Genomic DNA, 19,719 nt, shown 5'->3' with positions numbered 1-19,719 from the left:
GGATTGGGAGTAACCTGAGTAGTGTGACCGTTATCACGAAAATCAGTCTGTCTGGGTGGTGGGATAGGCTGAGGTGCCTAAGGGGACTGTCTGTGGCTCCATGGTAAAACTGATAAAGTGATACAGGACTGCACATTTGTTACTGGCTTGGTGAAATGTAACAATAAAATATAACACCAGTTTGGGATGTCTGCCCTTGTTTTCTGACAGTCTCCCCTGAGATAGACACTCACAGTTAAGTCATTCCAGACAGTCTAACAAGAGGGACAGAATATATGCTTGAGCTATTCTTGCATATTTCCCTAGTCTACTAGGGAAACAGTGTCTGAGGAGAGTGGAAGTTTGTGCTGGACAAACGGGAAGTTCTGTATTGAAAGAAAAGTTATGACTGAGAAAGAAGAAGAGGTGAAGTAAAAGGGATGATAGAAGTCGTTTTACTGAGTAAGGTAAGGCAGAAAATAGAATATAGAGATACACTGATTACACTGCTCTACAGCCAAAATGCTTCTGAAATAAATGTAGTCCAACTTTACTAACTCTGGGTCACTGAGAACAAAAATGATGCTTAAAATTGTTGATTGGCTCTAGTTTTCAAGATATGCAGTATAGACGACCCCTGACTTGGGAATGGCGGAGGATAAGTGAGTTATAAAAGGAAGGAATCCCAGTTTAAACCAGAAATGATTAAAATACATCTTTGACTGGATCTATGAATAATCTATGACTGGGTGTGGACAGTACTTGCTTTTGAGGCAAAACAATGAATGATGCAATCTGAAGCTGGTATTGCGTCACACATGATATGAATTGCATCATGTTATTCCTAGAAATCATGGATGATGCAATCATAATGAAGCTTACATCACTCTGCTGAACAAATTATCCTATATCAGCTCTAGAAATCATACAGTGCCGTGCTCTCTTCTTTGTTAGTGTCTGATTTTGCAAAGGGACACATTTCTGTTTAGCCAAAGTGAGCAGAGATGCCTTGTACCTGTGTGAACAGTGCAGATAACTTCTGCTATGTTTGTGGTGAAGTGACTTTTGCATCACAAAAGTGCACTATAACCACTATGGTTAAGAAAGCCTATCACTTTTATTTCGGCTGCAAAATTGGAGATCAGGACAAGAGGTGGGCCCCACATGTATGCTGCAACACTTGTGCAACAAATCTTCGCCAGTGGTTGAACAGGAAAAGGAAATCTATGCCTTTTGCAGTGCCAATGATTTGGAAAGAGCCAACAGATCATACCAGCAATTGTTACTTCTGCATGGTGCCTCCAGTTGTGTCAAAGAAGAAAAAGTGGACTGTGCATTATCCAAACATTCCGTCAGCTATACGCCCAGTACCCCACGGAGAAGGACTACCGGTTCCTGATGCACCAGAATCATTCTCACTTGAGTCAGACGAGGAAGAGGATGAAACTTCTGGTCCTGAACTATCAATGTCACAGGACCCACATTTTCCCTCCTCCTACTCCTCTGAACCACACCTCATAACACAAGGCGAACTGAATGACCTTGTTAGGGATTTGGAACTACCCAAGAGTAAGGCAGAGCTGTTGGGCTCCAGACTACAGCAATGGAATCTCCTGGCAGGCTATCAAGGCAAATGGAGCCCATCAATGCTTGCAGACTATTGCTGGACAGTGACAAGAGATGCTCCATTTAATGAATACAAGCGACAAGCCAAGAAGCGCCGAGTAGACACTGAATAGGACTAAACTATGTACATAATAGTTTTTTCCTTTTGTTTCATAATCAATTTTATTTATATAACCCTTCTGCTGATTTTTAAAGTGTTACATAAACAGGACAGGTGAAATATCATGTAAAGCAACCATAAACACATGAAAAGACCTAGGTTTACAATTTATGATTAAAACTCTACTATCTACACAATATACATAGACATAAAATGTAAAAACTTAAATATCTTAGAAACAGTAGCCAATCAGTTGTTTTAATTGTCATATTTGAATTCAGTACATCAAAATACATAATAAATATCACATTTTATCTCTGAAGCAGACGACTTCTCAAAAATTGTAGACCAGTGTTACGACGCGTTGGAAAAAACTGTAAATGTAAGTGGTTAGTTTAATGACAGAATGAGAAACCACCCTCTGCCTGAAATCCCAATAAATGTTCACCTGAGATCCATACAGAGATGCTTTGTCTTCCATCTTACTGACGGGCTTCAACTGATATTTACTGTCTATTAGCCAGTTGGGAGGAAGGTACTGAAGCAGCTCTGGTTGTCCAGCCTCCCCAGATTGTCACAACAGAGAATTTCAGGTATTTCCACCAATCCCTAGGACACATGGTGCAGAACGCAGAACTGTTGGGTGCAGCCATTTCTTAAAAGGCTTAGCTTTAGTTCATATAATTGCATTTTTATTACTAACCATCAGATATATCTGCAGATTAGAATGTTTTTGCTTTTAACTCTTCAATATTACGACGTGTGGAGGGTGGGATTGGCATGCACCTACAACACCGCACCAACACTACCTAAGGTATAATATATTGCTCTATTTAGGTCCCCTCCAGCCTCTGCCCCCCTTCCCCACAAAATGAAGCCACACTTTAGAAAGGTTTCAGAAATTTGACTAGTAAGCCAACCTCTCTCTTCTCTTACTGAACTGTTTTGGATCCGTACAGATATTAAATCAGGACTGTGAAGCCCCTTTAATATTCCTTGCTCAATGACAGCCACTGAAAAGGCCACCCTGTGTAGAGCATCCTCAAGTCGTGTCATTGCCACACGTTGATATATCTCATTATACTTTTGGATGACATTACTAGCTAGTCTCTCCCTTGACAACATCCAATTTGTCTGTTCTACTTCCTTCCCAAAAAGTGTAATGTTAACATTTCAAAATTGTAGTGGGGGCTTTTTTGTATAGCCATACACAACCTTTGCATCACTTCCTGCTTGAAAGGAGAGGCTGAGAGCACTGCCACGATGCAAAGACAACAGTTGTGTCAGAACTGATTGTGTTCCAAATGAGCCACTGAAAATAGAAGACTTTAATATTCTTTTGTTTTCCTCTTTTCCCATTCATTTTTCAGTCCAATCACCATTCCTAGTTACAATAACTCCCATTCCCTCAGCAGCTGTAAGAGCCAAACCAATGCAGAGTTCTACAAACAGAAACGACGACCGCAACTATTATTACTGCAGGAAAGTGAAGGTTAACATGATAAACATTAAAATGGTATTTCTGACAGTGACTTTATACTGCCAATTAGATTTTTTCAAAATAGTCCCTCAACATCACCATGCACTGTAATACATTTTTGTATAACAAAGCTGACTCCTGGGTTATATTTGATTAGTAAGGGCTGGTTCTTTAGTCAGGCATCCCATTCAGGGACAGTCTGCAGGTGCACATAACAGAGAAATACTTGCTTACTTGCTCTTGGTGGGGAGGCTGCTTACCAATCAGTTTGTGTAGATGGAAAAACAGCAGGTATTAAAAGCCTTGGGTTATTTATAGAATTTCCTTTAAAACTAATTATTTGATGCATTTTCTTACAGTGTAACAATGGAAATTCTTCCCTTCTGCAACTGTTCTATGGATTCATATGCTCAAGCAGTATTAACTTTGATGTTTCCTGCCTTGAATACACATTTAGTTTTTATATAATATCAGGCATATTAGGGGAGTTAGAAAGTGCTCATTCTCCTTTCCAGGAAGAGGGGAAGAGATTTAGAGATTTATCAGACATCTACTAGATAGAGCAATATGATGGGACAGCTCCACAGTAGGAGGAATCCTCGTATCTTAACGTTGCTTAGTAGCAATGGGAAGAGTGAAGAGAATTGATCTTGTGGTTAGAGCACTGGATTGGGACTCATGAGGTCTGGATTTAGTTCCCTGTAAGTAAGCAGGATTCAGCCCTGCGGTGCCTCCTGCTGGTCTCTCAGGGAATTAGCTTTTTCCAGCACAGAGCGCCCTCTGCTGGCCAGTGTCTCGCTATCTGCTGGCCCTGCATCCCTCTTGGACCCCGGTGCCCTTTTATCTGGGGTGCTGCCCAGTGGCAATACCCCCACACTCTGCCTATGGGTCTCCCCTCACTGGAGAACCCCAACCCTCTAATCCCCACCTTGCCTCAGTCTGGGCTCCTGCCAGTCAGCATCAAGCCCCGGCTCTCTGAGGCAGACTGCAGTGTAAAAGCCATTCATCATAGGCAAGGAGGTTCAGACCTGCTGCCTTCCTCTACCTCCCAGTACCTCTATGGATCTTGGACCAGGCCCTGCAGCCTGAGGAGTTGCCAGCCTGGAGCTCCCCTGCTCCTCTGGCTCTCCCCAGCCCTGCTTCACTTCCAGTACCCTTTCTGCAGGCAGCCAGGCCCTGCTCTCTCCCAGCCCGGAGAGAGACTCCTCTTGGCCTCTGGCTCACAGCCTTTTTATACAGGCCAACTGTGGCCTGACTGAGGCATGGCCCAGCTGTGGCTGCTCTGCCAACCAGACCAGCTTTTCCCCTGCCCCGCCCTCTTCCAGGGCTGTTTTAAGCTCTTCAGGGCAGGAGTAGGGTAACCACCTCACTACAATCCCATACAGCAAGTCCTCATTTAGTTGTTCCGGTTAACATTATTCATTATTAGGTTGCTGATCTATTAGAGAATATACTCATTTAAAATCAGGCAATGTTCCATTGTAAGGTTGTTTGGCTTGCCCCATTCAGCGCACCTGGTGCTCCTGCCATGGATCCTGGACTGGGGCTTGCCTGCTTCCCAGTTGGAATGCCGGGCAGGTGGAGTGGGGTAAGCCTGACTCAGGAGTGCCAGAAGGGAAGAGTGGGGTAAGCCCCTGCACCCTGACCTCACTATGCCCCTGCCTCAACCAAGCTGATTTTCGGCGGTATTTCGGCGGTGATGCCTCTGCATGATGCCGTTTGTCAGAGGCATTTCGGCGCCGACGCCTACTGACGTTGCCGCTTGTCAGCGGAATTTCGGCAGATGCCTGTCTGCCACCATGGTCCTCCGTGGCTCGTTGTCTGGTGCCTGCCAGATGAAAAAAGTTGGAGACCACTGCTCTGAAGCATCTGCCATTGGCCACTGTTGCAAGACAGGATACTAGGCTAGATGGACCATTGGTATGGCCATTCTTATGTTAGATGACATTACTAAGGTAGATGCACAACTGGTTAAAAAACCATGCTCAAAAAGTAGTTATCAATGCTTTGCTGTCAAACTGGGAGGATGTATCGCAGGGAACAGTCACTAGTCAATATTTTCATTAATGAATTGGATGATGAGTGGAGAGAATACTTATAAAATTTGAAGATGACAGTAAATGGGTTTCAAGCACTTTGGAGGACAGGATCAGAATTCAAAATGGCCTGAATAAATTAGATAATTGGGCTGTAATCAACACAATGAAATTCAACAAAGATAACTGCAAAGTACTATAATTAGGGAGAGAAAAAAATCCACTGCTGAAATACAAGAAGGGGAATAGCTGGCTAGGCAAAAAAGGCTCTGGTGGTCATAGTGGATCACAAATTGAACACAAGTCAACAACATGATGCAGTTGCAAAAAAGGTTAATATTCTGGAGGAGTATTAACAGGAGTGCTGTACGTAAGACATGGGAGGTAATTATTCAACTCTGCTTGGTGCTAGTGAGGCCTCAGCTGGAGTACTGTGTCCAATATTGGGCACCACACTAAGAAATTTGTGGACAAACTCGAGAGAATGCAGAGGAAAGCAGTAAGATTTAGATTTAGAAAACCTGACCTCTGACGAAAGGTTAAAAAAAAACCTGGTCATGTTTAGTCTTCAGGGGGAAAAAAAGACTGAGGGGAGAAACTGATAGCATTCAAAGGATGGTGATCAATTGTTCTCCATGTCCACTGAAGGTCAGACAAGAAATAATTAGCTTAATCTGTAACAAGAAAGATTTGGATTAAATATTAAGAAAATATTAAGCACTGGAATAGGCTTCCAAGGGAGGTTGTAGAATTCAAAACACTGAAGGTTTCTGAGCATTGTTTGGACAAACACTCATTAGGGATGGTCTACCTTTGGTCATGCCTCAGCATAGAGCAGTGATTCCCAAACTGGGGTTTGTGAACCCCTGGAGGTTTGCAAAATGTTACAGGGGGTTCTCAGGAAAAAATTTCCTAATGGCGGACAGAGCTCTCCCTAGGAACACCGGGCAGCATGGGGCCAGCAACCCAGAGCCCCCGGACTTCCAAGAGCTAAGCAGATCAAAGCAAGCCTATCTATCACACTGAGGAGATTTAAACTTCGAGACTTCTTATAAGAAATGGAAAGGGAGGCAGTTTTTTTTTTTTTGCTGTTTTTAAAGTTATTATGTTTTTAAAATTATTATGAAGAACAAGTATAAGCTTTGTTGTAAAGTGTGGTGTTTGCCTGGACTGCTCAAGACCTGCATGCTTGTGTAGCAGGAACTCTTTGAGTTGGCTTCTTAAATACCTTCATGCTGTTTCACATCTGATACTCCTTGATGAAACATAGGAGCCAGGTTTTATAACAGGCTTAGTCAAAGTGATACAAGCTACGAAAGTGAGATCCTAGAAAAATGTTGCCGTTTTCATAATGTAATAAAAATATGTAATGATAAATAATAATAAATAACATGTAATAAGCATGTCATAGAATCACAGAATATCAGGGTTGGAAGGGACCTCAGGAGGTCATCTAGCTCAACCCCCTGCTCAAACCAGGACCAATCCCCAACTAAATCAACCCAGCCAGGGCTTTGTCAAACCTGACCTTAAAAACCTCTAAGGAAGGAGATTCCAACACCTCCCTAGGTAACCCATTTCAGTGCTTCAGCACCTCCTAATGAAAAAGTTTTTCCTAATATCCAACCTAAACTCCCCCACTGCAACTTGAGACCATTACTCTTTGATCCGTCATAAAAACAAATTTTATATTTCCAAGATCACTGCTTTTATAATTGATAGTACGTAAAAGAGAAAATCCCTGGAAACATTCATTTTTAGGAGGGGGTTCACAAGACTTGACATTTTAGTGAAAGGGGTTCATGGGTTGTTAAAGTTTGGGAACCACTGGCATAGAGGGTTGGACTAAATGACCTCAAGAGCCCTTCCAGCTCTGTGATTCTACAGAAGTATCAAACACCTGACCCAGCAGCCACATCGTATCACCTGAGCTCTGTAGCTCATATCCAGATTCTCCAGAATCAAAGCCTTCTTTAAACCAATAAATATATTAAGTTCTCCAGTTGACATGGTTGGGAAGGAAACGTGTGAAACAGAAAATGATTATACACGGAAAAATGACTGTCTTCCTACATTGGCAAAGAGACAGCCTGAAACAAAAGCTGCAAGAGGGGTGGTCCCTTCTATCCCACTTTATTTAACTGGGGTGTAAAGTCTGCACCCTCATCATCACTGTAGTTTACCGTCAACATTCACTATGCAACAACAGATGCCAGAGTTTGCGGGTGGCACAGGAAAGGAGACCAGAACAAAGCCCAACAGGCAGAAATAAAGACACTCAAGTGGGTGGTGGCAACTAAACACCTTGAGGTCACGCGCTCCCTTGTCTCTCCGTCCAAGACCCCTGGCTATGCCAGTTGGAGCCCTGCTGTGGGCCACGGACCTAAGCACCCCCACTAGTCCACGGGCTGTGCTTGGCACAGGGGTCCAGCCTGCTCCCCGGGCTGTGCCAGGCTGGCACTAGGGATGCTGAGCAGATGTGTGCGTGTGAGCGGGGTTCCCAGCCCTGCTGCCCCCAGCCCAACAAATGGCACGTTCGCCGTTGCATCGAGCTGCCCGAAGGCTGTAGCCGTTAAGGGGAGGGGCTAATAAGGGACCAGCAACCCTGCCCCCCTCAACGAAGAGGCGGGCCTAGGGGCTGAACGGGGCACGCGAGCCTGGCGCCCCCGCCAACGGACCCGGAAGAGGGCGAGGCAGCGACGGCCACGGAACCGGGGAGCTGCGCGCGCAGCGCGTTCTCTAACTCACCTGCCCAGAAGGGGAGGAGGCTCCGGGGGGCGCCAGGCAGCTGGAGCCGAGGCGGCCGCGCGCTGCCGCACCCAGAGCCGCTTCCCTCTCCAAGCGCGAGCGCCCCTCATTCAAAGCTAGGCGCGCGCTCCTGCGCCGCTGCCATGTCCCCCCATGCCCGCCACCTCGGCCTCCTGTCACCGGAGACTGTCCCGCCCCTTCCGACCACGCCCCTTCCCCAGGCTCCTCCAACCGGTGCGAGCTGAAGGCGGGGACGCTGCGCGGCGAAGAAGATGGTATTGGAGGACCCCTGGCCTAAGGGCCTAACTCACCCTGGGCAGCTCGCGAACTGCCTGACGCGCACCGCCTGGGGACGGCAGGCGCGTGCCCCCGCCATGGGCGCCCCACGTGGGGAGACAGGGGCGGGTCCTGCTCCCGCTGCGCCTCAGTGGCAGGCCGGGCTGTAGGCGCGCCGCGGAGCAGCCTCTGTATCGGCCGCTGGCTGCTATGTAACTGGGCTGAGGGGGGGAAGAGGCCCCGCGAGCCTGGCTACTCTCCCAGAGCGCGTGCAGAGGAGGGAGCCAGCGTTCAGCCCAGTTCGCTCTTGTGCCCCCGCGTGTGCGGGGCCTTGCGCTACCCGTCACCGCCCGCGCCGGGCTGGGCCGCCACGGGTGCGCGGAGGGGAGCGGTCCCGTGCGAACTGCCAGTTCGAGCAGCGCAGCCTCCCTCGTGTGAGCGCAGCTGTAGTGGTGCTGGGCCCGGGGTCGCTCGTTGCCCTCTGTGTAAGGAAACTGTTTGGGCCAGTATCAGGCAACTCTAGCGGTGTAGCTGCCCCTGCTCTGGGAATTGTACTTTGACTTGAGGTGTAATATTAGATTTCTTCTTTACGTGTGTAAGCGAGAGAGAGAGCGCGGTGTGTAAACTTACATGCAAATCGAGGCAGGTTCCCATGCTGCCGGCTAGCCGTTTAAACATGGATTAAACATGGTCACTAAAAGTTACGCTAATCAGAAACCTAAATTTCTGCAGTAGATGCCTTTAACGGGCTCACCTGATCCAGCATTAGAGCTTGCTGCTGTCTCAGTGTCCTCACTCATGGATCTCAGATCCATCCCATACACTTGTGCAAGTCACAAATATCCCTTCTATTATCTAGGGTATTAAAACACAGTTCAACAAAACAGATGTTCCACAACCTGACTCTGAGTTGTGTTCAACCAAAGACACTGTCCAGGACCCCATAGTCTGTTGCAGTGGTTTGTAAACTTTTTTTTTCCCCTGTGGCTCACTTGAAAATTGCTGAGGGTCTTAGCAAACCACTTAATGATCTTTCTGAATGTACTGTTAGCTAACTATTGTAAAGCACTTTGGTCTCTTGCACCCCACCAGACTTAGCAGTCTAGTAGAAGGGGTAGACTATCTCCCATCTTCACTGGAAGTCAGAGCCTAGCACCCTAAATAAGCACAAGTATCAACTCCTTTCAACACTCATTTGCACTATGTTGTGCAGGCTTCTTCCATCTACAAATATCATTGCTCAAGGCTACTTCATTTGCTCTAAAGGGATTTTGCTCTTGGCAGCCTCCTACAGGTAGCTCCAGTGCAGTTGGTATAGGGCTCCTTACCTGCCCCATCACAGCTGTCATTTCCTTACAAATCCATCTCACCACAGCTAAATGGAATAGGCTACTTTTTATAGAAAGCACTACTTTCCCCCACCCACCTCAACCCTACCATCACATGATGACTGGTCACCTGACACAACCATTATCTCAAACCCTGAAGGTAAAAAACTAAGCACAAGAAGTCCGAGCCCAATTTCCCTTAAAGGGCTACCTCACTTTGTGACAGAGAAATTTGATGCCATGAATATCTGTAGAACCTAAAATGAAATTTTGTTGAACTTTTTATTCTGTGCTTTTCATTTCTCACCTGTACTTCCTTTTTAAAGCACAGCTATCAGGTATTTTTAACAGATGTTTCCACTAGCTATAATTAATTGATATATATTATTGCTTTTTTGAGTAAGTTTTTCACGAAGCAAGCTCCACATTTGGCTAATCCAGCTGGTTGTAGGCATCTAGACTTACATTTATTATGCTGAAATTCTTAAATTTTTAGTATAGTTTAGGAATGGAACTGTGCTCTTTTTCCATTATTGCATTCCTTTGAATTCCATGACATGCTTAAATGTTTTGATTAATAGGATGAATTGACGTACATACTTCAAATTAATAAAATATTTACATGCCCTGATGAATCTGGGCTTGGATAGGAAGTTAGACACAACGTTTTAGAAACAAAAGATAACATACAAGGAGAGAAATTGGCTAAGAAACACAAAGTGGTTGTTGGCTTTTTGTTTATAGACTCATAGACTCTAGGACTGGAAGGGACCTCGAGAGGTCATAGAGTCCAGTCCCCTGCCCTCATGGCAGGACCAAATACTGTCTAGACCATCCCTAATAGACATTTATCTAACCTACTCTTATATGTCTCCAGAGATGGAGATTCCACAACTTCCCTAGGCAATTTATTCCAGTGTTTAACTACCCTGACAGTTAGGAACTTTTTCCTAATGGCCAACCTAAATCTCCCTTGCTGCAGTTTAAGCCCATTGCTTCTTGTTCTATCATTGGAGGCTAAGGTGAACAAGTTTTCTCCCTCCTCCTGATGACACCCTTTTAGATACCTGAAAACTGCTATCATGTCTCCTCTCAGTCTTCTCTTTTCCAAACTAAACAAACCCAATTCCTTCAGCCTTCCTTCATAGGTCATGTTCTCAAGACCTTTAATCATTCTTGTTGCTCTTCTCTGGACCCTCTCCAATTTCTCCACATCTTTCTTGAAATGCGGTGCCCAGAACTGGACACAACACTCCAGTTGAGGCCTAACCAGCGCAGAGTAGAGCGGAAGAATGACTTCTCGTGTCTTGTTTACAACACACCTGTTAATGCATCCCAGAATCATGTTTGCTTTTTTTGCAACAGTATCACACTGTTGACTCATATTAAGCTTGTGGTCCACTATGACCCCTAGATCTCTTTCTGCCATACTCCTTCCTAGACAGTCTCTTCCCATTCTGTATGTGTGAAACTGATTGTTCCTTCCTAAGTGAAGCACTTTGCATTTATCTTTATTGAACTTCATCCTGTTTACCTCCGACCATTTCTCCAACTTGTCCAGATCATTTTGAATTTTGACCCTGTCCTCCAAAGCAGTTGCAATCCCTCCCAGTTTGGTATCGTCTGCAAACTTAATAAGCGTACTTTCTATGCCAACATCTAAATCGTTGATGAAGATATTGAACAGAGCCGGTCCCAAAACAGACCCCTGCGGAATCCCACTTGTTATACCTTTCCAGCAGGATTGGGAGCCATTAATAACTACTCTCTGAGTATGGTTATCCAGCCAGTTATGCACCCACCTTATAGTAGCCCCATCTAAATTGTACTTTCCTAGTTTATCTATAAGAATATCATGCGAGACTGTATCAAATGCCTTACTAAAGTCTAGGTATATCACATCCACCACTTCTCCCTTATCCACAAGGCTCGTTATCCTATCAAAGAATGCTATCAGATTAGTTTGACACGATTTGTTCTTTACAAATCCATGCTGGCTATTCCCTATCACCTTACCACCTTCCAAGTGTTTGCAGATGATTTCTTTAATTACTTGCTCCATTATCTTCCCTGGCACAGAAGTTAAACTAAATGGTCTGTAGTTTCCTGGGTTGTTTTTATTTCCCTTTCTATAGATGGACACTATATTTGCCCTTTTCCAGTCTTCTGGAATCTCCCCCGTCTCCCATGATTTCCCAAAGATAATAGCTAGAGGCTCAGATACCTCCTCTATTAACTCCTTGAGTATTCTAGGATGCATTTCATCAGGCCCTGGTGACTTTCAGGCATCTAACTTTTCTAAAAGCAGCAAAGAATCCTGTGGCACCTTATAGACTAACAGACGTTTTGGAGCATGAGCTTTCGTGGGTGAATACCCACTTCCTCAGATGCATGACATGCATCTGAGGAAGTGGGTATTCACCCACGAAAGCTCATGCTCCAAAACGTCTGTTAGTCTATAAGGTGCCACAGGATTCTTTGCTGCTTTTACAGATCCAGACTAACACGGCTACCCTCTGATACTTAACTTTTCTAAGTGATTTTTTACTTGCTCTTTTTTTATTTTATCTTCTAAACCTACCCTCTTCCCGTAAGCATTCACTATATTAGACATTCCTTCAGACTTCTCAGTGAAGACCGAAACAAAGACGTCATTAAGCATCTCTGCCATTTCCAAGTCTCCCGTTACTGTTTCCCCCTCCTCACTGAGCAGTGGGCCTACCCTGTCCTTGGTCTTCCTCTTGCTTCTAATGTATTGATAAAAAGTCTTCTTGTTTCCCTTTATTCCCATAGCTAGTTTGAGCTCATTTTCTGCCTTTGCCTTTCTAATCTTGCCTCTGCATTCCTGTGTTATTTGCCTATATTCACCCTTTGTAATCTGATCTAGTTTCCATTTTTTATGACGCCTTTTTATTTTGTAGGTCACGCAAGATCTCGTGGTTAAGCCAAGGTGGTCTTTTGCCACATTTTCTATCTTTCCTAACCATCGGAATAGTTTGCTTTTGGGCCCTTAATAGCGTCCCTTTGAAAAACTGCCAACTCTCCTCAGTTGTTTTTCCCCTCAGTCTTGATTCCCATGGGACCTTACCTATCAGATCTCTGAGCTTACCAAAATCCGTCTTCCTGAAATCCATTGTCTCTATTTTGCTGTACTCCCTTCTACCCTTCCTTAGAATTGCAAACTCTATGATTTCATGATCACTTTCACCCAAGCTTCCTTCTACTTTCAAATTCTCAACGAGTTCCTCCCTATTTGTTAAAATCAAGTCTAGAACAGCTTCCCCCCAGTAGCTTTTTTAACTTTCTGAAATAAAATGTTGTCTGCAATGCAGTCCAGGAACTTACTGGATAGTCTGTGCCCCGCGGTGTTATTTTCCCAACATATACCTGGATAGTTGAAGTCTCCCATCACCACCAAATCTTGGGCTTTGGATGATTTTGTTAGTTGTTTGAAAAAAGCCTCATCCACCTCTTCCACCTGAATAGGTGGCCTGTAGTAGACTCCTAGCACGACATCACCCGTGTTTTTTTTACCCCTTTTAGCCTAACCCAGAGACTCTCAACACTTCCATCTCCTATGTCCATCTCTACCTCAGTCCAAGTGTGTACATTTTTAATATATAAGGCAACACCTCCTCCCTTTTTCCCATCTATCCTTCCTGACCAAACTATACCCATCCACACCAACATTCCAGTCGTGTGTATTATCCCACCAAGTTTCAGTAATGCCAACAATGTCATAGTTGTATTTATTTATTAGCACTTCCAGTTCTTCTTGCTTATTAACCATACTTCTTGCATTTGTATATAGGCATCTAAGATACTGGTTTGATCTTGCCTCCCAGCTTTGCCCTGACCCTCCTTTCTTTCTGCCATTATAGCCCATGCTCCCTCCTATTTCCGACCCATCTCCCAAGTCTTGTTCCCCACTTACCTGTGGGGTTTGCTCACCTGTCCCCGTCGAACCTAGTTTAAAGCCCTCCTTACTAGGTTAGCCAGTCTGTGCGCAAATAAGGCCTTTCCCCTCCTCGAAAGGTGAAGGCCATCTCTGCCTAGCAGTCATTCCTCGAATAGCATCCCGTGGTCGAAGAAGCCAAAGCCCTTATTGCTAATCCCCATCCCATTAGTAAGAGTAGTCTCACTTAATTTATTTTATGTATTAATAGTATGTATGTCTACTCATTTCTCCCTTGAAAGGAAGTAACATAGCTCCTTCAAATTTTCCTGACTCCTCTTATAAGTTAGAGCAAGAGCTTTGAATGAGAGCATAACAAAAGCTCTGCAGGGTGCTAATCTTGAAGCCTGATCTAACACCTATTGAAGTAAATTGAAAAAATTCCAGCTTCTCTGACTCTACAGCAACTATGAAATATAACTAGAGCAAAACTACATCAGGTGACATTTAGGGCTTTTCTAGTTGGCGAGCTGGTGCACAGCAAGCTGTCATAAATCTACAGTGCACTGATCTACTCCTTTTTCAAAGGGGAGTAGATTAAAGCACACTAGTGAACCTGAATGCAGCAGCAGGGTCCACAAGGATAGTTTGCCAGTGGCACTTACACTCTTGCATTTAGCATACTAACTCTCTGTCTAGACAAGCTCTTAGAATAATCACCAACATCCATTGCTCCTGACACAAGCTACCACGGCAACTTTGTGAGAAATCTAAAGAGTACAGAGATCTACTAGAATCTGAACTCAAACAAGGGTAGAGGCGTATATGTAGGAGGTTGCTTTTTAAAAAAGGTCCCTTTAAAAACTCAACATATAAAAGCTACATGACCTACAATATAGTTTTCTTTCTTGGGAAACAGAAATAAGGGGTGGGGGGAGATCATTTATGTATACACACATGCTTTTATACGGATCTGTAAACTCTGAGAAATAAAGTGGGCATACTAACTGAGTGGCAAACCAGCAAGCATGGCACATTAGGAATTACTGGCATTATGGCATAGCCAGTGACACTTGTTAGAAGTGTACAGCCACTTAATGAACATTATAATCTGTGTATACACATAATGGGAAATAGTTCACTTTGAGAATAAATCAACACTTTGAATACATGCAAACACCCAAATATTTTATAAATACATAGGCTCACCTTCACATTTTAAAACACAGAACTGTCTGTGATTGTCATATTAATGATGAAAAATCCAGGAAGTTTTGACAAGTCTGTAATATGGAATAACTACCATCGTTAATTTAAAAAAAAAATCATGCAACTTCAAATGCAACATCTATATTTCGAGAAGGAAAAAAAATAGGTAAAGATGAAGAAAATCTATTAGTATCTACAAAAAAGCATCTGTTCAAAAACACCATTAACATGATGTTTTTAAAAAGGAGAGTTCCTTTGGATCATTTGGTGAATAACAGTGGTGGAAGTCTTCCCAAAGTGAAGTCTTCTGATGTTTCCAAAGCCTTATGTCTCCCATTGCTATAGCAATTGCACTACAATTGCAATAAGCAACTCAAGTTCATCAGGGAATGAACTGGAAAATGCCAATTAAGACACCTACACTGTCCCTTTGCAGGATTTCTAATGCTTTGTGCAGTGCCATTTTTACATGTCTAAAGCAATAGGACTTTATCACTTAATTCAGAAAATTGTCCCACAGCCACTGGCAGAAAGATGTTGTTTTGCTGACATTCAGATTCAAATTTACTTTCAGTAACTTCATTCCATTTCTCATAGCTATAAAGCCTGTATCTCCCAGATCAGGACCCGTTTGTTATCAGTCCCCACATCCCCCTGCACCAGGGACCAAGCGGCACCTTTTGGGGGACACAGTATTTCTCTTCTGCCTTCTTGGAGGTAGGTGAAATGGAAGAGGGGGTCTGCCACATAGACTTGGCAATTTTATGGACCCTTGGGTGGATGGGCAATATGACACAGGCTAGGGTGGAGGAGGGTATAACATTAAAGAGGTCATTGGACTCCTCTGCTAGCTCCTTGACCTTCAACTTCAGTTTGAAAGCCACCCTTCTGAGGACATGGTGCTCCTTGAAGTCTCCAGGAGGCTGCTTGTTTGTGAGGGGCTCGACACCGCTTTGTCTGGAGACAAAGATGACTGCACAGCAGGGGAGGGGTGGCTTCTCCTTGCTTGTCCAGGGACAGCTCCTTGGGCATTGGGGCCCACTGTATCACCTGCGTCGGATTTGGCACCGTGCTCAGAGCTGGATGCTGGCTGTGCCAGGGGCAACTTGACCAATGTTGCCTGGGAGGAACAATGGGAGTATGGGACTGGCATAATAGGTAGACCCCACAGGTTCCAGTACTGCCAAAAGGGACATTGCCCCTGTCCCCATGCCGCTGCTATTTGCCTTTAATAGGCCAAGGGCTGAACTCCCCTTTAGGCTCGGACCATTGCCCTGACAGTGACCAGGGCAGAGCCGTAGATGCCTGAGTCTGCCAACTGACCTTAATAGGAGACTGGTAAGGAGAGGGCGAGGACCAATGCCTGCCCAAAGAGCAGTACCGGGGAGCTGTAAACTGGTGCTGCGACCGGAAAGGATCCCACACTGAGGGGAGGGATTGATGCCTGGGAGACTGCATAGGCGATGATGATCTATGCCGTGGCAAACTCTGGGAGGAGGCCCGACGGTACCATGGGTACGAGGATTCATCATCGCAACTTAGGTGTTGGGTGCCTTGCAGGTGGAGACCCTAGTGTCAGGGACCTGTGTCTTCTAATCAGGAACCAAGGCTACGGTACCGGGGTCCAGGGCCGCAGTGATGGAGACCAACGTCTGCGGTCCAAGAATCAGGGACACTCCACTGCTTTATGGGCCAGTTCCATAATGAGCTTGCCCATAGATGCTGAGGCCCTGACCAGATCTATTGCCTGGCTTGGTATCTGCGGTGCCGGTTGGCCTGCTTGCTCTTTGGCCGCCGGGCCAGCTTCGGGCACAGATGACCCTACTAGGGGCCAAGACCCCCTGCCACTCCAGGAGTTGAAGGCGAGTCCCTGGCTGGACTAGGGGGGCTTTCTGCAGCGGTACCCCTGAGCAGCTCCGGAGCAGGCATGTGGCCTGACATAGGTCCTCTGCCCGAAGCCTCGTTTTTCTGCAGTGCTGGCAGGCCTGTCGACTTTGAGCACTTCTTAGGCACCAGGGAGGAGGAATGGTGCTGGGAGGGTTCTGGTGCCAGCGGTGCACTGCATGCCGACGCACCAGGTGTGCAGTCTGACTCAGAGGGCAACAATGTAGAACAAAGCAGTCTCTATGAGGAGGGCCCTCAAGGAAATATCCTGCTCCTTCTGAGTTTGAGGGTGAAAGTTTTGCAGCTCGTGCACTTATCTTTTCTCTGGGACTTCCCCAAAGACTTTAAACAGCACTTGTGGAGGTCACTAATGGGCACTGGCCGGCTGCACGAGGAACATGATTTAAAGCCTGGGGAATGGGGCATGCCCCGCTCCAAGGCAAAGTCCCAGCCGGAACTCTCCTAAACAACTACTCTAACACTTAACTTAAAGGTCTAACTAAGTATCTATCAACTAACAACAAAGGAGACAGAACAATGGACTGTAAGAACCGCTAATGCTCTTGTGATGCAAGACAAGGTGCTCTCACCAAATGTCACAGATGGTAAGAAGGAACTGAGAGGGCATAGGTTGGCAGTGCCTAATATACCAGCACATGAGCGCAGCACTCAAGAGGGCACTACAGCCAAACCTATGGGTACCGCTAAGGCAAAAATCTGACTGTGTACGTGGGTATGCACACATCTTGAATGGACATGAGCAAGCACTTGAAGAAGAATAAGATTACTCTGATTACATTTTTTTCTGGACAGCACTTTTAAGTCATCACGTATCTGTATATTACCAGATCATTAAAGTGCCAATTGTGATGGAAAGGACACTAGGAACTGAATTGAGTCTACTTCTTCTTAATTTCACGTACCAGCTGCTGAATATCTAAAATGGTTGCTACTCTCTGGGATCCAAGTGTTTCCATAGCCCTTAACCATTCAGCCCCAAAGGCTTCCAACCTCCATGTTTTAGGATTTTTTAAAATGTATGCAGAAATCTAAAAGGAGTGGCACACCAAACATAGCAAAGTTATTTTGTGAGTAACTGAACCTAACACTATCAAGTTGCATGACAAGGAGCAAATTATAATGAATCCTGTAGTACACTGTCAGATATTGGCTGGGTGGGGCAAAGATGAAGAAACTTTGAGATGGCAAAACAATTTTTATGAACAAAAATGACATTTAGCATTCTATTACATATCTGCAATTTATACAATTGTAGGAAGTAGCTACCACTTGTTTACTTTCCCTCATTACACATTTGAAATGTGCCCATCACCAGAGTCTAGTTTGACACACATTTCTTTTAAAACAAAACCTCAATGGTATTTCATATTTAACAGCTAATCCTACTAGGACACCATTGTTGCTGGTTGCTTTAGCAGTGACTTGAATGACAAAAACTCCTTTTTCCAGTTCTCAGATTCATGTGGCTCCTCTTTATAAAAAGGAATTTGATCAACTGCCTCATTCATCTCCTGATTGCTCCTCCTCCGTTCACTCCTATCTGATTATCTCCTGAGTGCACTGCTAACTCAAATTGAACATGGCAAAAGCCAAACACTTCTTCCCTCCTGCAAGCCCTCCACGTCATCATCCTTGCTCACAGTCATTTTAGTGTTATATTATTGTAAGTTTTCTCTGCACTGATTTCCATGCCATATTTTGTGGAGGTTTCATTCAGTTGTTTCACACGGTTGGAAAACTGACGTGATGGGATCAGCTCACATATCACTGTCAGTGGACAAGAGCTGGAGACAGTGAAACAGTTCAAGTATTTCACCACTGATGAAGGATCCAAGGCAGAAATTTGGGCAAAAACTGCACAAACAGCAGCAGCAGTGGCAAAGCTAAAGCCAGTTTAGAGGAATAAGAACATCTCCCTGGAATCCAAACTGAAACTGCTGCACGCATTAGTCATCTCCATTTTTCTCTATGCATGTGAGACATGGACTCTTATGGCAGAACTTGAACATAAAATACAGGTAGTAAAGATGAGATGCTTCCATAAAATCCTGGGCATCTCTTACTTTGACCACATTACTAATGAAGAGGTCCGCAACATCATCACCCAATACACTGGGTCATATGAAGACCTTCTGATGATCGTGAAGAAGTGCAAGCTGAAGTGGTATGGCCATGTAACAAGATCATCTGGCCTATCCAAGATCATCCTCCAAGGGACGGCACACGGGAAGAGAAGAAGAGGTAGATAGAAGAAGAGATGGACTGACAACATAAAAGAGGGGACAGGAATGGACTTCACAGAGACTCAAGCACTGACACACAATCATCAGGAGTGGTGATAATTGGTTGATTGCTCATCAGTGGTGGTGCCCCAACGACCAATGCGGTTATGGGAGTGATGATGGACTAAGTTATTTCAGCACAATTATTTATTGTTTCAATTTGTGTCTGTTCTAGTCAGAATTTTAGATTCACCAGCTTGATGAAAAAGAAAAAAATTGCCAGTATGTAGTACCTTTATCCAGAAGGGCCTCAGTATATGAAGTATACTGAAGCATATCTGGATCTCATACACCACTGGAATGCTGCAATGGTGAAACACTGCACTTGTTATGCAGCAGTAGCTGCATCTTTTTAACTAAAGAAAGAAGTTAAAGCATCTTTTGGTAAAGTTGGAATGTGGATCCAGGTTCAGTTATTATCCAGAACTCCTATAAATTATATACCTAAAAAAACTCCAAAGAAAGCACCTGTTGTAACTTTCTATCACCATATGGGATATTGGTTAAGTACTTGGTGGGAAGAATGTCATCAACAAAGTTTTGTACAGAGTCCTTATTTTCCTTAGTGCTATCCAACTATTAACCACACTAAATAGGATTTAAACAATAGAACACTGTGTCCTATTGTCCAGATATTTACTTTTTTTAGATCTGCATTTCTATTATATTTACACACATTTTTGAAAGGGTGAATGTGTTTGTACTTACCAGGTTGATGTATTCAAAAATCATAAAAAATGTATTGACTTAATACAATGACTTAGTACAAAGTAGCAAAAGATGCCTGGAAATTAACATGTCTCCAGCTTAAAAATCACTCAGTATAACAGAAGATAAAAGCCTTCAAAACACATA

The 19,719-nt window shown here is 44.4% G+C and overlaps 1 protein-coding gene across 5 annotated transcripts in view; it reads right to left on the bottom strand.

The window, feature by feature from the left end:
* EBAG9 (estrogen receptor binding site associated antigen 9) overlaps positions 1–8,435 on the bottom strand; it is a 45,558-nt gene extending 37,123 nt beyond the window's left edge. For 2 of the 5 annotated variants that reach the window (XM_050941354.1, XM_050941351.1), the window contains exon 1: positions 7,970–8,156. Coding sequence is in view for 3 of the 5 variants with exons in the window: in XM_050941351.1 (XP_050797308.1) it covers positions 7,970–8,079 (110 nt within the window). In the remaining 2 variants the exon portion in view is untranslated. Of the gene's footprint in view, positions 1–2,153; positions 2,254–7,969; positions 8,157–8,280 lie in introns of those variants that run through there. The other 3 variants (XM_050941353.1, XM_050941350.1, XM_050941352.1) reach the window with 3 other exon arrangements.
* Positions 8,436–19,719: the final 11,284 nt, after the last annotated feature.

This window comes from Gopherus flavomarginatus, chromosome 2 (assembly GCF_025201925.1).
Source record: "Gopherus flavomarginatus isolate rGopFla2 chromosome 2, rGopFla2.mat.asm, whole genome shotgun sequence".
NCBI classification, from domain to species: Eukaryota; Metazoa; Chordata; order Testudines; family Testudinidae; genus Gopherus; species Gopherus flavomarginatus.
The sequence above is the reverse complement of the archived record's forward strand: the minus strand, read 5'-3'. Positions and strand labels throughout refer to the sequence as shown.